The 21,943-nt window shown below is 38.3% G+C and overlaps 1 protein-coding gene across 2 annotated transcripts in view; it reads left to right on the forward strand.

Moving 5' to 3' along the window:
* The window catches only part of LOC103039682 (NACHT and WD repeat domain-containing protein 2), an 84,756-nt gene that overhangs the window by 5,371 nt on the left and 57,442 nt on the right, over positions 1-21,943 (forward strand). For both annotated transcript variants that reach the window (XM_015603987.3, XM_007242074.4), the window contains exon 3: positions 14,701-14,789. In XM_015603987.3, the coding sequence (XP_015459473.2) occupies positions 14,701-14,789 (89 nt within the window). The remainder of the gene's footprint in view (positions 1-14,700; positions 14,790-21,943) is intronic.

The following is a 21,943-nucleotide window of genomic DNA, read 5'->3' on the forward strand; positions in this document are numbered from 1 at the left end:
CGCCCTCGGAGAACCATGCAGTGGCACTCACACTCATTAGGGCCATCAGGCATAAGACTGCCTCACACTGGGCTGCGTTTAGCACAGGGCTATAACCATACACACACCGCCAGATCCTGTACCATTCAGCTCCACGTTTCCAGAGGTCCAGGTTTAAGTGTTTTTTATGTTCTAAACTGTTCTATGAACTCTGTTTTGCACACAATGTTTGTATCGAAACTACACAGTTTAGTCTATTGAAAATTAAAAAATCTTTTAATGATACAAACTACCATGGCAGTAGCTCTTTTATATATATTTTTTCTAATGTGAATTTTCTAATCCATCTTAAATGGTAGCGCAGCAGTAATTAATTTTTTCTAATTTAATTGAATTTTTCTAATGTGAATATTCTATCATCGTTTTCACCTTAAATAGTACCAGGGCAGGATTTTTGTATTTTTTTTTCTTACTCGAATTATCACTTTGAGCCTCCATCTCTAAATGGTCCCAAAACAGTAGTTACATTTTGAATTCTTATTTGAATTATTGTCCAATCCACCTTAAATGGTACTGAGAGAGTAGTTGCATTATGAATTCGTCTTGCTTGATTTGTCTACTCCACCTTAAATGCTAGTAAAGCAATAAATCTTTTTTTAGATTTTTAGATGTTTAGATTTTTTTTAGATTTTTTAGATTTTACCAGCTCCACCTTAAATTATACTTAAGAATTTCTCTCGTTTTAATTGTCCATTCGTCCTTAAAATGTGTAAAGGCAGTGATTACATTAAGATTTCTTTTCTTCTCCAACCTAAATGGTACTAAGGCAGTATTTATGTTCAGAAGTATTCTGAATTCATTGGGCCATTCGAATCAAAAGAATTCAGTATGTAACAACTGCGTCAGTACTATTTAAGGTGGAATTGAAAATTCAAATCAAAAGAAATTAGTATGTGCCTTTTTTATGTGGAAAGGAAAATTCAAATAGGAACTCAACTCCAACTTGTTGGAGTTGCAGCTCGAATCTGCAGGAGATAGATCTCCAGGAACAGGTTGATAACCAATATGTTTAAATATGTGCAGAATCAGAGTCAAGGGTACTGTAGTGTTACAGTAATTACAGTCATTCATCATATTTTGTAGGGTTTGTTAAAGATAAAACTGAGAGATCACTGGAAGAGACAGATGTGCGTAATGTTTCACATTTCAACACAGTTTCTTACATTTCTACTGAAATTGTTGCATCCTTATCCTATACGCTCGTTATATGCTTGCATGCTTTTGATGCATCTGTTTACAAAAGCCTGCAAAAGCAGGTTCTTAAGGATTACACCAAAGGACAGGTGTGAACAAACGCTGCGGAGGAACAGTGCATCCGTCATAGGCACACAAAAGCAGAGAGCATGCAGTTGTAGATTTGAATAGAGGCTGCGGGGAGACCTTAAAATAGGGTTTCTAATCTGGGAGTAAACAAGGCAAAGGGAAGGGCAGGGAGAAAAAGAGAGAGAGGAAGAGGAGAGAGAAACAGGGTGGAGCAAGGTGAGATGAGAGGAAGACAATGGGATTGGGGATTGCATTCTCGCACTGTAGCTAAAAATAAACCTTTATCATTGGCACATTACTGCAGTGGTGTATCCTCATACAGCCCTTTTTAGTGTAGATCCTCGCAGCTTTGCTTTGCACCCGCTCTTCTCACCCAGCTCCACCTGTAGCTCCACACACACGCCTGAGCGAGCTTTCCCTTCACATTTCCGCAGATCAGCGGTGTGTGAGTGCATGGCACTGTAGCACATCCTCAATTCACCTTCAACTACCAGCAGTGCAGGCAGGGCTGTTGAGCTGGGGTCTGTAGAGGGTGACCAGGTCCTGTAATGTAATTTTGGAGTCTTTATATCCCTGCTTACGCAATTTAACACCCATGACTCATGGCTAGCTATGATACCTTAATAATATGCTTCAACCATTAGCCTAAATTACAGCACCAGCAAGCAGTGAGTAAACAAGCAAACAAGCAAATTACTTCAAATTCAAGATCATCTTCAGCTTTTCAGAGAGCTCTGTTTTTGCACCAGTGCCCATAAGGTTCTAGTAACACCACTGCTTCACAGCACCTTCCTAGAACGTCACCTTAGACCGCATCAAAAAGCGTCAGGAAAGCCAAGAAGGGTCTTTGATCAAAATGGCAAATAGTCGTATGAAAAATGCAGAGCTAAAGATGTAGGTCGTAAATCTTTGCAAGTTCTCCTACTTCAGCCTTCCACTCTTTGCATATTATTGTAAGTGCTTCCGAATAAACATACTTGATAAATGACTAAATATGAATGTAAATGTAGCGATTTTCTGATTCAGTAAATGGTATTTCTGGCCAAGCACAACAGCGCGGCAAAAATAACAGTGTGAACGTGGCCTATTTCCTTCACAGATGGCCACAGTTGTCCTCACACATTTTTGTATTTAAACCCGTTCTGACTCGCTCCACATACTTGAAATGTATAAAAAAACAATGAATGTAGAAAAACATGGACACTATGCTTTCATTCCCTTCCGTTCTGCATAAAACTGAAGCCAAATGTGTCTGCCTTTAGCTTTTATTATGTAATGCATTAAATGTGGCATCATTTCCACAAGCTTCTGTAATGTCACAACATTTATTTACTTCTGTATTAGTTTTTCCCAGCACATCCCAAAGATTCTCAATGAGGTTAAAATCTGGACAAGATCTGTGGTGAACAATTCATATGTGAAAATGATGATCTCATGATCCCTGAACCACCCTCTCATAATTCCAGCCCCGTGAATCCTGGGTTTATCATCTTGGAATATGCCCGTGCCATCAGGGAGGAAAAAATCCATTGATGGAATAACCTGGTATATATTCAGTATACTCAGGTAGTCAGCTGACCTCATTCTCTGGGCACATAGTCTTGCTGAACCTAGACCTGACCAACTGCAGCAACCCCAGATTATAGCACTGCTCCCACAGGCTTGTACAGTAGGCACTAGGCGAGATGGTTGCATAAATACAACCGTCTCTCTTTTTACTTTAATGCAATCATTCAAGATTTTTTTAATGACTACATTCCTTCTTCGAAGATGATGTTTCCCTACTGTCCTTCCATTTTTTAATTATGCGTTGCACAGTTCTAGTTTCATCTTCTGCTTGATTTAGGTCAATCATTTTAAAATGATTAAGATTAACATCTTTTCAATGACCACAGGATGTGGCCTTCCACATGGTTGTTTAACAAAGAGAAGCTACTCACTGCATCAGTTAGCACATCAGCCCATCAGTCCACATTCAAAAACACGGCCATCAGACTAGTTTAGATGTTGATTTAAAAAACAAAAATTACAGATACTAAGCATGAGGACAATGCACCACTAATCCAGTGTCTGCTAACAATTTTAGTAAGTAGAATAGCTTGATTCTGTCATTTCTCCCTGTTTAGCTTGATCTGGGATGGAATGTATGAATAAATAAATAAACACACCGCTCATCACATGGGATCGAACTTGTGTCGTCAGGGTCGTGGTCCAATACCCTATCACTGCCTCGGCTAGTGAATTGGGACAGGGCCTAAAAAAAACGCAGTTATAAGGAGATAGGTAGTCACGCCCTGCAGGACAGAGAGACAGGGGAGGAATGTTAACAGAAGCTCGCCAGAGAAGCATTTATTTATGTTTCATACTTGCGGGTTACATCTGGCTCCCGGGCCACCTATAGCTGACCCCTGCTGTATACGCTGCTTATTATTTGGCATATTCAACTCAAAACTCTTTCCCCACCCATTACAAGATTCTTCAGGGAAGAAAAAGTGGAAAAGTAGTTCTTCTATGGCAATTTCCCAAGAATCCATTTTGCCCCAATTTGTAGGAGTGTAGCAGATGGTCAGACTAAGTGTCCCCCTGCTAAGCATCAGAAGATCTTCTCTCCTGCAGCTGCAGAGACTGGATGGACTCTGTCCTGGAGCGGTGGACATCTCTAGAAAGAGCTCTCCAGGAGAGGATTAGAAAGCAGAGCAGGAAAAAGAATGAGGGCAGGCGTACAGCAGGGTGTTAATATGTACACTGTGTGTGTGTGTGAGATCTTGTATGTGTGAATATTAAATGGGCTTCCCTCGGATTGGTCTTTCCTGCCACGTTTTGTTGTGTTCATGTCTCTCGCTCTCTATTCAATGCTCATCCCGCTTGGGCACTAGAGGGTGCAATTAATTCATCAAAAATTCAGCCACTGAGGAATTGGCAGTCACCACACACATACACACACACACATACACACGCATAACTCATAATACAAAGAATACACCAGCCCTCGAGACCTGCAGCCAGCCCTTGTTTTTATTTCATTACAGTTTGTCAAACACACCACAGAACGCTTTTGTTGAGTTTTATTCTCAAACACATTAAAGACAACAAGTGGCTACAGAATGCTGATTGTCTGCCCACACAATGTAAGAAGTAAGGCGTGAAATATATGAACACATCCTCAATATTGTTGATTATTTTTTACTTAGCAATGAGAGCCTATTCACCCGAATCACCCAGTGTGTAACATTACTTAGTTACACAATAGTAGCTTTTTTATTGTTTATTGTCACGCAAGGCTAGACAAGTCGTAGACATGCACGGATACTTAACATAACGTTTATTTACAAAGTGGTTAAATCTGGAAATAGTACCTATAAAAATAGGGCAGCAAGATACAGATAAGATACAGATACAGCAAGATACAGATACGATAAAGAACCGGCAAATAGGTAATAAACCGATCTAAATCTAAAATAGAGACAGAAGGCCAGGGCAAAAGGGTAGTCCATATAACAAAACAAGGTCAGTAACAAAGTAGCAAAAAAACAAACAAAAAGAACAAAAGAAACGCAGAGTGGGAGAGCTAGGGATATAGGGATAATACTTGGCGACGGTAAAACAGAAACAGGGGGTATTTATAAAAGGGAAAACAGGAAATAGCCATTGGAAATTCAGGTGAGCTGGAACACTGAAGCATCACTTGATCTGGTATGTCTGGAGGGTTGAGCGCAGATGCATCTTGGAAGTCTTTACCTAAGTCTGTGGCAGGCAGACAATCAGCGAATTGAACACTGCACTGTCTGCTCAAGACTGCAGACCTCAACATCATTACATATGTTTTGGATGACTTAAACTGTTTTTTTGGAGATGTCTGAATGACTCCCTGCAGATTACCACAGTAAAGCAAAAAATCAGTTATGGAAAAAGTGTAATCATTACATACCGAATGATCTCATCTTTCCACAAACTTCTAAAACTAGATGTTGAGACCAGGATGAATGTAAGTTATGATGTCAGGTGACCAAAACGATGGTGCTCCGTCCAGATGGTGGAGGGTTTTGGAGTAGGGTTTTGGAACTCACTAGGTCACTTCAACAAAAGCAGGATAAAACTCTTTGTTTTTGTGTCAGTAGATGTTCTATTGTAGTCCTTTATATTTACTCTATATAGTGTATCTAATGCAGAACCCTAATGTTAACCTATTTTTCATTTTCAGCTAAAATGAATCAGTCTAACATAAGAGTTCAGTGTCTTTCTGATGTCAGACTGACATCCAGTGCCCACAGGAATGAGTCTTCTGTGTAATTTCCTGGTAAATATAGGTTTTCTGCTTTTTTGGGGAACTTGAAAATGAACAACTTGCACTTAATGGCCATTTTGAGTGAAAATGACACAAATGACGGGGTAGTCTCTGACGTTTGTATTGCACTGTATTATTTGAAGAAGACCAGAGTGCTTCTGTTTTTAAATAAAAGCTAGCACTCCAACCTTTTTACCAATAAGAAACAATTTAACAAAAAAAATGCTTTTGTCATCTAATTGTTAACGGTAGACAGGGATTTGAACAGAACCAAAATATGCAGAAGCTGGAGGCCCCAGTGGGCATTGTTGTAACCCCCGGTCATAACAACCTGTTAAAATCTTCCCTGCTAATTATCCTTTTCCGTGAAGCTTCCTTTCTCTGTTGCGGTGATCCTTATCCGTGCTGTGGCTCACAGTAATGCTTCAGTGTGATTTAATGTCTCGGCCTGTCTGTAAAAAGGGTAGCAGCTGCAGAGCTGCGGTGGAAGCTGGAAACGGCGGCTTTGAGGAAACGGGAGTAATAACATTTACACGCTTGTTTGGCTCCCCTGTCCCTCTCTCTCGCTCTCTCCCTCTCTCGTTCACTCTCTCTCTCTCTCTCTGTAGGGTAACGGAGGATGCTTGAATTTTATGGGTGCTTCCTTTTTTGGTTAAACCAATAGAAAGGACATCATATTTAAGGTCATCTTTTGTGGTCAAGCAGCTGCACAGTATTTGTCATGATTGTTAAACTGAGGTGCAGATGTAGAATCAGTTTTTTTACTGCCTGTATAATTACATAGAATTACACAGAATTTGGAGCTGCTTGTTAATTGGTGCCGCTAGGTACTGCACAACAGCACAACAGTGACATAAACCCTGTTTACACTTGGAGAGACAGATTTGTTTTAACACGTGTATCAAGTCTCATTCCACCTGAAATGGTTTGAGTGATTGGATTTTTTTATCTGTTTTAACATATTTTCTAACATTTTTATGAGGCTTGATTTTATTTCCTATAATCCTGATTCTCAAGAGGAATGAGGTGACCAAATGTTAACAGGGTCATAGGCTGGTCATGTCTGGGTGATCTGATCTGGGCTCTACTCTGGTGAAACAGTATGGCAACATGATAGCAACTTTGGGAGAACATGAGGTTGATGATACTAGAGAGCAGCACATCACCACCAAACTTCTAGTTTTAGAAGAATACACATTGCTACACAAATCAGTGTTACGCCCTCACTATGTTTTCCTGTGTTTTCCCCGTTTCCTAGTGTGTTTCTCTAGTACTTTTCCATCACATGTGTGTAATTTGTAGCTCCGCCCCTTCCCCAGGTGTTCAGTGTTTCTTGTTACTATTTATAGCACAGTTTAGTCCATGTTTAGCCGTCGCTCTTTGCACCTTCCCCTGTTGTCTGTCTCGCCACGTTCACGTTATAGCTCTTTTCTCGTTCCTTGGTTGTTTGTATTTTCACGCTCTTGTTTATTTCCAGTCACGTTTATTTCCAGTTTGTTTCTTTGTTTATTTTGTATATATTTACGTATTTATCCCTGTTTATATTCCCTAGCCCTGTTTAGTTATTATCTGTTTAGTTTAGTCACTTATCTGTTTAGCTTAGCTCTTTGTTGGTTTTCCCTGTTTGTTTATGTATACATATTTATTCGTTATTCCCCTGTCTGTTTATTTATTTATTTGTTATTTATTAAAGTATTGGTCTTACCCGCATTTAAATCCGCCTCCCGTCTGTTCCCCTCGTCACAACCAGACCCACAACTTTTGTCTGTGATAGTGTTTGCAGTAGGGCTGCAACGATTATTGTCGATTATTTACATTTGTGAATTACAGATTTAATTGTCGAGTAATCGTAAAGTACCGCATTAAACAAAATGCTGGGGACAAAAGATACATAAATGTGTAAATGGTTTACTCACACAGTTTACACTTAACTGAGTCTGTTTCTCCGAAAGTGCCCAAACACAACAGATTACATATTTATTTATTAAATATCAGCACTTTACACATTCAAACAACATCTAGATATTTAAATGCCTTTTAAATCTCATGTTCAGCTGTTTCTATCCAACATCACTACTCCAGTGTTAGCACACAGACTACCATCACTACTGCATTGACAGCACACCAGCTACTTGCCTAATTCAACATTGTTACTGCAGCTATTGGCCTTGCCCAAAATTGCTAGCTACATCTCCAGTGTGCTGAAAATTCTGTTTTTTAAAGTTTTTAACTGTTTTACTAGTTTGACTAATTCCAAACGCAGCTAAGTGAGTTGGGTCATGTAAAAAGCTAACTGGCTACAATCACTTCAGCTTGCTAGTAGCACATTGTGCTGACAGGACATAGTTAGAGGACAGCAACAGCATCCAGTGGGACTCAGGATTATATAATTATATTGTTGTTGTTTTTTTACAGTTTTAAAACTAGGCTATAATGGTGGCTTTTAAAAGCTGTCATCGGCGTTGTAAACCGGCCAATAAAAACAGTTTTTATTAGTCTTCCATAAAAGGAAAGTTAGCATGTTCTATTCTGTAACACAATATAACAGGCTTGTAATTAGGCTTGTTTGATGACATCTGATAATTTTGTACCCTAACAAATATCACATACCTACTAGTTATTAGTTACATTCCTAATGACAAACAAAAATATTCAATAAACACATTCCTTGGCACCTTAAATACTGTATATGAGATATAAGATTGTACACCCTTTTACACCATTGCTGATCATCTTCTGGTCTACTAGCAACCACGAGTAACACTGAATACTAATAATAATACAGTATAAAATAAATGCTAGGATTATTTCAGGATGACACACTTCCACTGCTGTGCTCCTGTATCTTGTTGCAGAGTTGCAGAACAGGCCTTAGCTAACCTAGCTGCTGCTCTGAGATCAGACGCTGTCAGCGTGTCAGACTCATCTGTATGCATGCATGAATCCAGAGCACTCAGCGTTCATAACACGCATGCATATTTCCACAGGGAGACAGTGTTTAAGCTTTACTGGAAGCAATCAGCACTGAGTAATGAAGAGAAATGCACAGGCTCAGACGTTTAGTTCAGAATTACTGTACAGCAGATTCAACATGTTAAACGCAAAGTGTCAAACTAAGTGTCTCAAAACACATGCTAACACAAAGTTCTGTTAGTTATATGGATGTAAGAAAATATTAATATTGTATCATATTTTAATATTTAGTTGTGTAATACTACACCGATTTTTTATTTCACGTGTCACATCCCTGCCCTGTTTCCTTGCTCGTGTTTCTCTTTTTGTTTACCTTTTCCCTCTGTCCATGTTCCTCCGCCCCCTCATTACCAGTCCCCAGGTGTTACTTCTTTCTTTTCCCGCCTTGTATGTGTATTTAAGCCCCTTCATCTTCAGTTTTTGTTTTTCGGTTCTTGTACATGTATTATGTCTGTATCGGGTGCTTTCATGTTTGGTTCGTATTTCTGTTTTTACTCTGAGTTTCTGTTTTGGTTTATTGTTTGTTTGCTTCCTGTTTTAAATAAATATGACTTGCGTTTGCATCAGCTCTCCACATCCTCTCCTTGCTGCAGCCGTGAGCAAGTAACATATAAATATTGGTGTCAGACTCCATTTGTGGTTCATTTGTGCTGTTATAACAGCATAAAAAGTAAATGTTTTGTTTGTTTAAATTTTTTCTAAAATTAGATTTAAGCAAACACAATATGTTATCACGATATATATCACAATATATTAATGTCTCTCCCACACTCAGCTCTGTCTGCGATTTGCAGACTCTAGATTACATTGCCCAGGATACACTAACATCACACCCAATCCCAATCACATGACACAGCACATGACACTTCCAGGAAACAGGTCACCTGGGTACTAGCCACATGGTTTAGCCCTATATAAGGGGCTCATTTGGTCTTAGTCTTTAAAGAGTATTGATGGTTTTTCCTCATACAAGGTGTTTTTCCATTGCCTGTGTTACTCTTTCGCTTTCACCTTGTTTTTTGTATTTACCGACTATATTACTATATTGCTGTGTTTTGACCTCTGGACTGTTTTTCGACCCTGGTATGTTATCTTTTTGATGCTGCTGTTTACCAGTATTGACCTGGCATTGTCTGACCATCCCTTTTGTCTTATACTTTATTTAATAAAGTATGTTTTGATTTTCACCTGCGCGTGTCTGAGACCTGCTCTATCATGATAATTGAATCGTAAAATTAGTATTGTGATATGTATTGTATCACCAAGTACTAAGTGCCCAAGTTACCAGTACAACTACTAATAATAGTGTTAACAATAATAATTCTAGTAACTTTTCTTCAAAATAATTTGCTTTGAAATATTTTGTTTGTCCAAGTGTCTTTAAAATAAATTGAGTTGGCCTGTTTTTAGGACAGTATCTAAGTAAGCCCTTTCAAATCCCAGCCATATTACGCCATAAGGCTTATTATCACACCAGTCCACAGGAACCTCTATGTGGTTTAGATTTAGAAATAGATAAACACTTTGAGGTTGACCACAAATCTGCATTATCTGTGGGTCCCAAAAGACTGTTTTGGGAATTACCAAATTAGAAAAATCAAAAGTACTTGATTATCAATTATTCTTTTATTTTAATTATCAGAAAAAAATATGGAAAAGCTGTAATCATAGTAAATGTGATGTAATGTAATGCATCACATATGTTCACTATAGTAACATACAAAGCACATACAGGCATAATAATAAAGCTTGCAGGGGTGGGTTAGAGGGGAATAAGGCCCCCAGATCTCTCGAATGATGGTGTTCCATCAGGTTGGGTGGTGATATTCCAACGTCCCGACCTCACTAAAATTATTGCGCTGAATTCCATCAAATCCTCAAAGTATTGCTAAGCAAATCAAGTTATTTTTTTTCTCTGGACAGCAGAGACTCCAGTTAAAGCAGGATAACCTATTTTTACGGTGTCTTTGATTTCAGAAGAAACAATATATGATCAGGTGTTACTTTATTTCTGCCCATATATTGTAGTATATGTGTAGCAGTAGTTTTTTTTATATGATTCTCGACCGTGTTGGTGTTTTCAGTGGGAAACGAGTGAGAGCCGTTGAAAGGCCTCCACTTTACAGTGTGTTATTGTATGACGGTTAGCTGCTCCACCGAGGCCTCAGAGAGAATCTCATAGAGTGGTCCCTAAAAGTGTTCAGTAAAGGACTGCTTTATTTCATTCGATTCTCCTCCATCCCACGAGACTGAAAAGATGTTTAATGGCAGTCTTTTGAAGCTTGAATGAGGCTACAGGGCTTTATGGGAGAAATTGAAAGTCTCGTTCATTTATTTTATTTCTCTGCTGCCCTTCCCTCCCTCGCTCCCTCACTCCCTCACTCTTTCCTCCGCCTGGCTAACCCTCTCCCTCCCCCATTCAATCCAATCTAGTTCAATAATGCTTTATTGGCACTGCTTTCTCTCTCTCTCTCTCTCTCTCTCTTTTTCTCTTTCTCTCTCTCTCTATGTCTACCTAGCTACTCTCTCACTCTCTCTCAATCTCTGCCCAGCTACCTCCTATCTCTCTTTCCCTTCTCTCTCTCTCTCCTTCTCTCACCCCCCCTCTCACTCACAGGAATGATCTCACCAGTTTTCGCTCCTTTTTTTCTGCCGCCTGTTTTACAACCAATCGTCATTAATCATGTCAAACGTTTAAGCCGTGAGATCCATAAAGTCAGAGTGAAAGCTACAGCTCCAGCCAATTCGGTCTCCAGACTGCTGCCAGAGACTGTGTGTGTGTGTGTGTGTGTGTGTGTGTGTGTGTGTGTGTGTGTGTGTGTGTGTGTGTGTGTGTGTGTGTGTGTGCATGAGTGAAAGAGATAAGAGGAGTAGCAGATACTGTAGTTGATAGATGCATTGTCAGAGAGCGCGATAGCGAGTGTTAGAGAAGGATATGAACGGATATGCCTGTTAACCTGTTGCGAGATTGCAGTGTGTGTGGAGTGGCACATTTACACCTTCCCTGAAAAAGCAATGCAGCAAATCATAGGCCTTTCACCTTTGGGCCTGTCATATATATATATGACACACACACACACTGATATGCCAAATGTCATGGGACATCGACAGGCAGAATGTTTGTGAGGGGCCTCCTCCTGATTTTCACCAGAGCCTCTTGTCTGTTCGCACGGACACTTCTAGCCAGATGCTGCTGGATACGATAATTTCTACCCACAGAGCTGCCCACTGTGGGTTGTAATGTCTTTAATAGCATGTATTTTTCGCACACTTAAAATCCTTTAATTTTCCCCCCAAAAATCAACAGTGCGCCTTATAATCCGTTGCGCAGTAAAGCCACTCCGCTGAAGTACAGTGTTATAAAGAAGTTTCAGTAAAGTTTCTCCAGCACCACGGCTGGAGCAGCATTAGCATTAGCCGCTAACCCCAGCGCTTGCATGTTTACCGTGTTAACACAAGCTATGTGGGAAGAACCGCTAGCTGATAGTGCCCCGGCTTATCGGAACACTCAAGGTTCCTCATTGTAGCGCTGTCAGGCGACATTTACTAGCGCTAAGTGCTGCTTCAATATTTTAGTGCTGCTGCTAACGGTGCTAAAATCTTAAAAATCTAAGCTTACTGTAAATAAATGGAAGTGTTTTACTCACCCAAATAAACCGTTTTCAGTAGAGAAATCTGTGCAGATTAACATTCAGCACTTGCTTGACTTATATTATATATTTTTTACTAAGGCGCCAGACAACACCGCCAATGGGAATCAGTTGGTGGGATCAGTGTGAAAGCTTTGTTAATTTAGTTAATTTTATTTTATTTTCCTCAAAATAAGCCCAGATGTCTAGCAAACAGTGTAACATGCCTCTTTCTGCCACCGTGGAGTTACATTTGCCCCTAGACAGTTAGTTGGTTATTAGAATCAGATAAACAAACAAGCCTCGATTTGATATTAAAACTGCACACTAATTGTCTAAATCATAACCTTCTCTGAACATTGTTCCACGTAGGCTTGGTATTTTTCTTGGTGGATTAATATGATCATTATTTATGACATTTTCATTCTCCTGTAGGCTGTCTGCAGCATAAATCAATTGTGAGTGGGTGCTGTAATAGTCCCTGTGTGACTGAAGCTTAGTGATATATGAGGGGTTTATATGGATATCTTAGCTTCTTTAAAGATGCAATAACATGTTGTGTCTCACTGTTGGTGCATTTAGAGAGAGAGAGAGAGAGAGAGAGAGAGAGAGAATGGAGGGGTTAGATTAAAAAAACAACAAACAGATGTAGAAGAAAAAATAGTAAAGGGGACATAAAATAGCACATAATTATACCAATCATTGTCATTATCAACAACATTTCAGACTGTGTTAGAGCACCTGCTACTGTGGTACTCAGTACTAAAGTCAGTGTTCAGTCAGTAGAGACATTTAAATTATTTAGAATTTGAAAACACCACTGTGAACTTTTTTGTTTGTTGTCTTTTACTCTAAAATACTCAAAATTAAATTAAAATGAATATAAATATAAACGTTTTTGGGATGTTTTTGTTTTTGAATGTTTTTTTTTAAAATAAATGCTTACACCCAATCACATTTACAGCCACAATATACACTGAATAAATAATAAAAGTAATACTGGACTTCTTTACTGAAAGGTTAAGAAATGGTTGTATAAACATGATTATTATTTTTTCATATTAACAATGTATCTAAACTTTTGCTCACAGCTGCATATAATAACCTTTTGAATAAAATAAATGGAAGTCAGTGTAAAATGTTTTATTTGTTCATTCTTCATTCTTTCATAGAACAGTGTAAAGAACAACTACCAGATTCTGATAACATTACAACGTTTAAATAAGGCAATACAATGTTTTTCCATGACCGCAATGATATTTATTTTTAAAGCTTTCCTTTAGATTTAGATTTTGGATCAGGGCCACTGTGGTCAGATAAGATATTGATAGCATAGAATATCAATATGCATTATTGATAACATAGGTTTTATTAGGGTAGAGATATTTTTGCATTCTATACATAAAAAGCTTCACATATATTAGTCCAATTGGTGCTTTGGTTGTGTGCATCTTTAGAAATTAAACGTGACACATATGCAAGCTGCAGTATTTGCAGCCATAGCAGAACTTTTACTCTGGATTTCATGTTGCTGCTACTTCCCTACTCTTCTTTTATATAAAGATATATTTGTAATATTTATCCTGATATCTATTTTGTTCTTATTTTATTTTTATTCTATTTTATTTTTTTATCTTTATAATTACAATCTTTATTTCAACAATTGTTTTTTTTGGGTGGAACTGGACCGTGAGATTACAATTTCGTTCCACCTTATGTACCACATGTGATGTGAATGACAAAGTCTCCATGAATCATTGGATGAAATGTTTTGAAGAAGGACTACCCACATCTGTATGATGTGTCTCAGTCTGGGTGAATGTGCAGAGTTACACTGCACTTAACACTACACTGATCCACCTCTACAATATGTATAAAGTCGCCATACACATATATCTAAATGAAAAAAGCAGTTCAGTTTATACTATCACGTTTCAGGGAACCCGAAATAATTAAGCATTTCACCATAAAATCGCTTCAGTTGATTCTAGATTGTGGCATTTGCTGATGTAATCTTCACACAGCACACAGATGGAAAACACTGCTAATCTGTGTACACAGTTATCTAATATTATGTAATCAGTATTCAGCTTATCACACATCTCTTTATTATTAAAAAAAAAGAATTATACAGTGATATGTGTTTAACAAGCAGGCCTGCGCACTATTCCTGCAGACTCACATGTCTGTGCCTTATGCCTTCCTCATGACTCCTGTGAGTCAGTGTCCTGACTGTATCTGAGCCGAAGGCTGATGCGTTACGCTCGATGATGTAGATGCGTAAACACACGCTTGACAAACAACGTGCGATGAAAGAGTGGATGAGGACGATCACAGGAGAGTAAACCAGCAGGTTTTGTTCTGGAGTTTGTCACATGGGTGAGAAATGATCAAAAGCCAGAAGCAGGCGGTACATGAGGTAGAAGTGTCACCTTGGATAACACCCTTGTTTTTGCTCGACTAAAAGAGGGTCTTTGTCTCTGTGTTGTGTGTGTGTGTCTTTGGTTGCAGATACGGAGGCAGAGAGAAACGCTCTGAAAGAACACGTCTACCCCAAACTGAGGGACTTCTGTAGGGAGAATTATGGCATTGAGTTCCAGGTAACAACATCATTTTTTGAACTGTGTAAAAGTACTCTTTCTGTCCCGGCAGCTGCTGGGCCTTCTTTCTGGCCCTAGAAAGAGGAATTCTGTCACAAAACACTGCATAACATTGCAAATATGCATGTATACCAGATGGTTTTATAGTTTTTTTGGATATTGTTTAATGTTTTTTTTATGTAAAGTGATTACGTTTAGTTACAAATGGATACCCCTAGGCAACAGGATTTGTAATATTGCATCACCAGCACATCTAATTTAATATAATGGAGCACGGATTGCAGCTAAAATACTTTTTTAAGGCGATATTTAGAAATGGTCAGATAAACACTGATTATTCATTTTCATTTTCTGTTACCTCCAGCACAATTTCCAGCAAGATCCAGGTTCAGTATATTGTGATAAAAAATGTAATTGTCAATGGACTGTGTTACAAGTTGACCAAGGGCAGCAGGGAGAGGAAGTTCATTTAGACAGGTTTTTAAGAAGCATTTTAAGAAGCATTTTAAGATTTTCTTTTCTCACTCTTTTCTTAGAGATGCAAATATGTACAGTGCATAGAAGCAAACAAGAAAATAAACAAATAAACAAAACTTAAAAATATAGAAAGAAAAATAGGCCTGCTAGAGAAACAAGCTAAACATCAGTGCCTTCTGCTTCTACCAGCCTCTAGGTACTCTGACTCTGGCTCCTCCATATGAAGCATTAGCCCCTTCTCTAGGCCAGTCCAACTAAACAAGACCAATTAACTCAATTCCCAGTTATAATCAACTTGTAGGCTCTACCCCAAATAATATAGAAACCCTGACACACAGTATATATATATATATATATATATATATATATATATATATATATATATATATATATATATATATATATATATATATATATATATATATATATATATATATATATATTGAAGCATAAACAAAACAAGACACCACTATAGTACCCCCCTGCCCTAGCTGCAAGAGTGGTATGTCCCGCTCCAAAGGCGGGAAACTCCCCTATATAAGGGCTCATTGGTACAACTGCCTCTGTTTAAAAGACTCCATTGCTGCCACATGTAAGTCCCTACAGTGCTCATCTTCCAAGTGAAAACTAAATAAATGCTACATTTTAAGCTCTACCTGAGTGTTTCTTTAATCTACAGAGCAGGTTAACATATAGTTATGCTACAATAGAGCATGTGTTTGGTAAGGAAAAAGATACTACCAACATTCAACAAACTAATTCAGGTATTGTGTTTCTGCCTGCATGTCTGCTTAAAATTCACCGTTACGCACCTCAGATCAGTGACAGACTGCATGATTTTAAAAGAAATCAAAGCTTGAAATTTAAGCTGTAAAGGTAAAGCTTTATATTGTTTAGAAATGGTCAACTTAAAATGGACCAATTAATGTGATCTTGCTCCGTACTATCATACGTAATTAAACAGGAGGCCAACTCAATCCAGTGTATGTTTAAGGATAAAGTCCCACAGTTCACAAAAAGAGACAATCCCCTTGGTCCATATGCTGCAAGTGGAAAAGGGTCAGCATGCTAGTTGGGAAAGGAGACCTGTGCAAGCATAGTAGCAATAACAAGCCAAAAAAAAAACACTTTTTGTGCATTATGGAGCAAAATACTACAAACTGTTTAAAAGGTTGTTGTCAGATTTTGTCAGTGTTGTAAAATGTGTTCTGGAAATTTAAATTAGAGTATTTTGTGGAAGGCTGGTCATGTGGCATTGTAAAGATGGTTGCTGAGTGATCTGACTTGCCTATAAAGACTTGTACTGTATAAACTGTATTTGATTTATTTAAATCATTTTGAAGCATTTCTATGGTTGTATTATGATATGATTTTAAGACGATATAAAGAACAACTGCCAGATACAATATTTGTCCAAAAAATAAAAAATACAGAACACATCTACCCCAAACTGCAGGACTACTGTAGGGAGAATTATGGCATTGAGTTATGGCCAGGTAACACACATTTTTGCTGTGTGTGTATTTTTGCTGTGTTCCTGTCCCAGCAGAGCTGCTGGTCTATCAGATACAATATTACTGAGCTGTGCAGTGCTCACTTCAACCACACTACTTAGAGGAATGCTGTGACTAAGTCTTCTTTCTGTCGCTTTCATACTCTCTCATCTCTCTCTCTCTCCCTCTCTCTCTCCCTCTCGCTCACTCCAACGCCTGCCCTCCCTCCCTCCTTCCCTCCCTCCCTCCCTCCCTCAGCCTGGCTTGAAAAGATAAAGCTTGCTTAGGGACTATACTGCTGGATATCGCTGCAGATAAGTGCAGGACGAGGCTCGCCTTTTGTTTCGTCCTCAGGTCCCTCCTCTGCTTCCAACATTTACGGAGGATCTTTTACAATGCAAATTGTTTGCATTGGTGGAGAGAAAGGAAAAAGATAGAGAGACTGAGACTGAGAGAGATCGAGATAGAGAGAGAGAGAGACAGACAGAGATCTATTGCGGGTGTTTGTTAAACAAATCCAGAAGGGCTGGGAGAGATGGTGGCCAGCGGCTGAAGCAGATGCCCGAGATTGGACGAAAGCAACACAGGCTTGGGGCTCGTCCTGGTTTAGAAAGCTCTTCCTCCAGCTTTTCAAACTCTTATGTAGACAATTCATGGCCTATTTAATTGCAAACTAGAGTGATATTTAGAATACAGCTGTCACATTTCTCAGAAACCATCTCAACTTTACTGTCCTCAAACACACTCAATTTTATAGGGTCCTTTTCTGCAGGAACCAGAAGCTCTTAAAAATATCCACTGACTGATAATTCGGATTCAGATTCAATTCACAGTTTCACTGAATGGTTACAGGTGAATTCCTAGGTTTCACAGGTGCACCTGAATTATCAAGTGTACACCACAAATTTGAGAGAAACTGCTCTGTAGGTGTAGTTGAAACCTAAAATATTATCCAGATAATTACTACAGCTAGACTGCCTGGATTTAAGTAATTAAATGATCTGAGGTTTCCGCAGTTGGTCAGGTCTAGGTTCAGCAACAGTATGTGCTGAAAGAATGAGGTCAGCTGACTACCTGAATATACTGAATATAGACCAGGTTATTCCATCAATGGATTTTTTCTGGCATATTCCAAGGTGACAATGTCAGGATTCATGTGGCTGGAATTGTGAAAGAGTGATTCAGGGAGCATGAGATCATCATTTTCACACATAGATTGTTCACCACAGAGTTCAGACCTTAAACCCATTGAGAATATTTGGAATGTGCTGGAGAAGGCTTTGTGCGGTGGTCAGTGCAAGATCTTGGTGAAAAATTTATACAACACTGGATTGAAATAAGTCTTGCAACATTAAAGTGCTTATTGAAACAATACCACAGTGAATGTGTGCTGCAATCAAAGCTAAAGGCAGTCTAACAAAATATTAGTGTGTGACCCTTTTTTTTGGTGGTGACTTGTTTTTTGGCAAGGCAGTGTTTGATGAAATACCATATCTGCAGTTACTCCATGTTAAACTGCATAGAAATATGCACTAGTCCAAAAGACAGGACCTTTTTCCTGTATTTACTTTCTTGCTCCCACCCGAGACAGCTCTGACCAATAAGTGGAGAGTATGTTCTCACTTGGAGTATTGACACATTTTGGTGCGCATTTGTTACTTTGAGAAAACAGAACTAAACCAAGTAAAAAAACACTCCAAGTTTCACAGTAAAACATATAAAACTCACATTTTCTAAGTTTTTAACTTAAAAAAAAACTCTACACCCTTTATATTATCTTGCAAATGTGTGTCAAGAAATGCAAGGTTCTTCTGTGACAACACTGCATAGAACCCTTATTGGCACCTTTATTTTTAAGCGCGACACACACCTGAATAGCAAAACGCACTTGACAGCTGGTCCTTTATCCCTAGTCTCTTTGATAAATAGCAAAGGATTTAGCAGAGCTATGTGTGTAACTAGCATCATATGCTGTCCTATGGACAGATATGCAAAACAAGAGTTTAAAAGTTCAAGAAAGTATGATCAATATTCACATCCATATGGTGTCAGTTTTGGTTTACCCTCCATTAATCTTTGCAAGCATTACCATTTCATATGTCATAAACCTTATGTTGGATGGAAATGAAAGAGGGGGAGAAGAGAGAGAGAGAGAGAGAGAGAGAGAGAGAGAGAAGAGATGAGAATGTGAGATAAAGAGGAAGGCCAGGTTTCCACCCAAAGATTTTGCAAAGGTTATACACAATAAGGATATTTTGTCAGAATAAATATAACATAAATTGTTCCAATCCACAACAGATATGTGACGAATCTTGATAATGTAGGCTATGATGATAAGGAGCAGCACTGAAACATTCAGTCTGTCTGTGGTTTTAGCACCATTATCTTTAGAAAGACATTTTAAAGACTGTGTTGTTTTCAGTTCAGAGACACGAGGCAAGATAAAAAATCTCTGTGCCACTCAGACAATGTTCACCACACACAGTGCCAGGACTGGGCAGTTCAGAGCCATTTTTCAGGTCTTACAGAATTTTACAGAATATCAGAAACCTTTAAAAAGTTGTGTCACATTTGGCCCATTCGCAGAGGCAGTTGTTTCCGGTCACTGGCCACCTGTGTCAAATGATAAGAGAATTGGCATTGCTTTATTTATACTGGACACTTGTTCAAAGTATAGGGTAATAAAGTATAGGGTAATATAGGGCGTATAGGGAAGTATGTGAAGTGCAGGGAGTATATGGTAGTATAGGTTATGGGATTATATAGAGAGTATAGGGAGTATATGGTAGTATAGGTTATGGGATTTTATAGGAAGTATACGGTAGTATAGGTTACAGGATTGTTTAGGGAGTATAGGGTAGTATATGGAGTGCAGGGAGTATATGATAGTATAGAATAGATTATAGGATTGTATAGGGAGTTTATGGTAGTATGTAGAGTGCAGGGCGTATATGGCAGTATAGGTTATGGGATGGTATAGGGTAGTATGGGGAGTGCAGGAAGTATATGATAGTATAGAATAGATTATAGTATTGTATAGGGAGTATATGGTAGTTTAGTTTATGGGATTGTATAGGGAGTATATGGTAGTTTAGTTTATGGGATTGTGTAGGGAATATACGGTAGTATAGGTAATGGGATTGTATAGGAAGTATAGGGTAGTATGGGAAGTGCAGTGAGTATATGATATAGAATATATTATAGGATTGTATAGGGAGTATATGGTAGTTTAGTTTATGGGATTGTATAGGGAGTACAGGATAGTATAGTTAATAGGATTGTATAGGGTAGTATAGGTTATGGGGTTATATTGGGAGTATAGAGTAGTATAGGTTTTATGATTTTATAGGGAGCATAGGGTAGTATAGGTTATAGGATTGTATAGGGAGTATAGAATAGTATGTGGAGTGCAGGGAGTATATTGTAGTATAGGTTATACTATTGTATAGGGTAGTATATGACATGCAAGAAGTATAGGGCAGTATCAATTCTAGAGTTGTATAGGGAGTATAGTGTAGTATACAGTAGGTAATATGATTGTATAGGGAGTATATGATTTTATATTGAATATAGGGTAATATATGGTGTGCAGGGAGTATATGATAGTATGGGTTATAGGATTGTATAGGGAGTACAGGATTGTATAGGTTATAGAATTGTATATGGAGTATAGGGTAATATAGGTAATATGATTGTATAGGGTAGTATAGGGTATTGGGGAATATCGGTCATAATTGTAAAACTGGTTCATTATTGTAACATGCTCTATGAATACCAAAAAAAAAATAAAACTAATGTGATGTGATAATATGCCATTTTTTATATTTTGCTTTAGTGATTTTTCGAATACATCCTATTTAACTATATTTATGTGTGTTTTAAGTAAAAGAGAGCAGAAAAGACAGACAGAAGTAGTAGATCACAGAGAGAGAGAGAAAGAGAGAGAGAGAATGAGGGGGTAGCAAATTTTCTCAGCTGGCAAATGTGATGTGGCAAATCGCGATTTTCTCTGGTCACCGTTATTTGATTCTATTTCCTGTGGCATTCCTGAGAGCGACGGATGTTGGAGTAAATCTGTTTGTGCATGTGTGAGTGAGAAAGAGAGAGAGAGAGATAGAGCAAGAGATTGAGAGAGAGAATGGGAATGCCTTAGGCAGCATCCCTGTTGAGTCAAATCACTGCACACACACACTTGCAATCACACACACTCACACATCCCTTCGATTTAGCGGTTCTGAAAGCCACTATGATGACAGAGGAGGAGCTGTGATGATGTTACAGTATGGAGGGAATTACTGCAGTCAGTGTGTGTGTGTGTGTGTGTGTTTGTGTGATTATGTGAGGCTGCATATTAAATTGATTATGCATGATTACTGTACAGACAGGAAGAGCAGATTGTAATGAAGTAGTAGTACAGTAGCACACTCTTCACTGTGGTATCAGGCGTATAGACTATAGGTATAGGCTGTGCAGTTGGTGAAAATGTCAAGTAATGGCAAGTAAGGATTAAATGGATGATTAACAGTTTTGTCACATGACCAGACAGCAGAGCCGGGAATCGAAAAGAAATGCAAACCACCAACAAGTGTTTATTAACATTTTTAATATTGCGCTTTTATTGTCCTGGTAGCGTTTCTGGCATTATTGGTGAAGTAAAACATGATAAAAGGTACTAGTCTTTGTTCACCATACAATTTTATTTCCTTAACAAAGAGTTCAAAACATAATTACTTCTCAAATAAAAAACAATTACACTGGTACATTACTAATATAAATATCAGATACCCTAATGTCACAAAATGTATACCTGGTAATTATGGACCATTTGCATTGGTCTATCCATCATGGAAGTGTAAATCCAACATGAAAGATCTGTTGTCACAATGTGTATTATTCTATATATTATAATGTATTTGTTGACTACATACAATAAACAGCTCTGGAAAAAAAAGTAAGAGGCCACTTAAAATGATGAATTTCTTTGATTTTACCAAATTTAAACCTCTGAAACACAATCAAGAGGAGGATAGATGATCACAAGCCATCAAACCAAGCTGAACTGCTTGAATTTTTGCACCAGGAGTGGCATAAAGTTATCCAAAAGCAGTGTGTAAGACTGGTGGAGGAGAATATGCCAATATGCATGAAAACTGTGATTAAAAAACAGGGTTACTCCACCAAAAA

This window comes from Astyanax mexicanus, chromosome 8 (assembly GCF_023375975.1).
Source record: "Astyanax mexicanus isolate ESR-SI-001 chromosome 8, AstMex3_surface, whole genome shotgun sequence".
In the NCBI taxonomy this organism is placed as follows: domain Eukaryota; kingdom Metazoa; phylum Chordata; class Actinopteri; order Characiformes; family Acestrorhamphidae; genus Astyanax; species Astyanax mexicanus.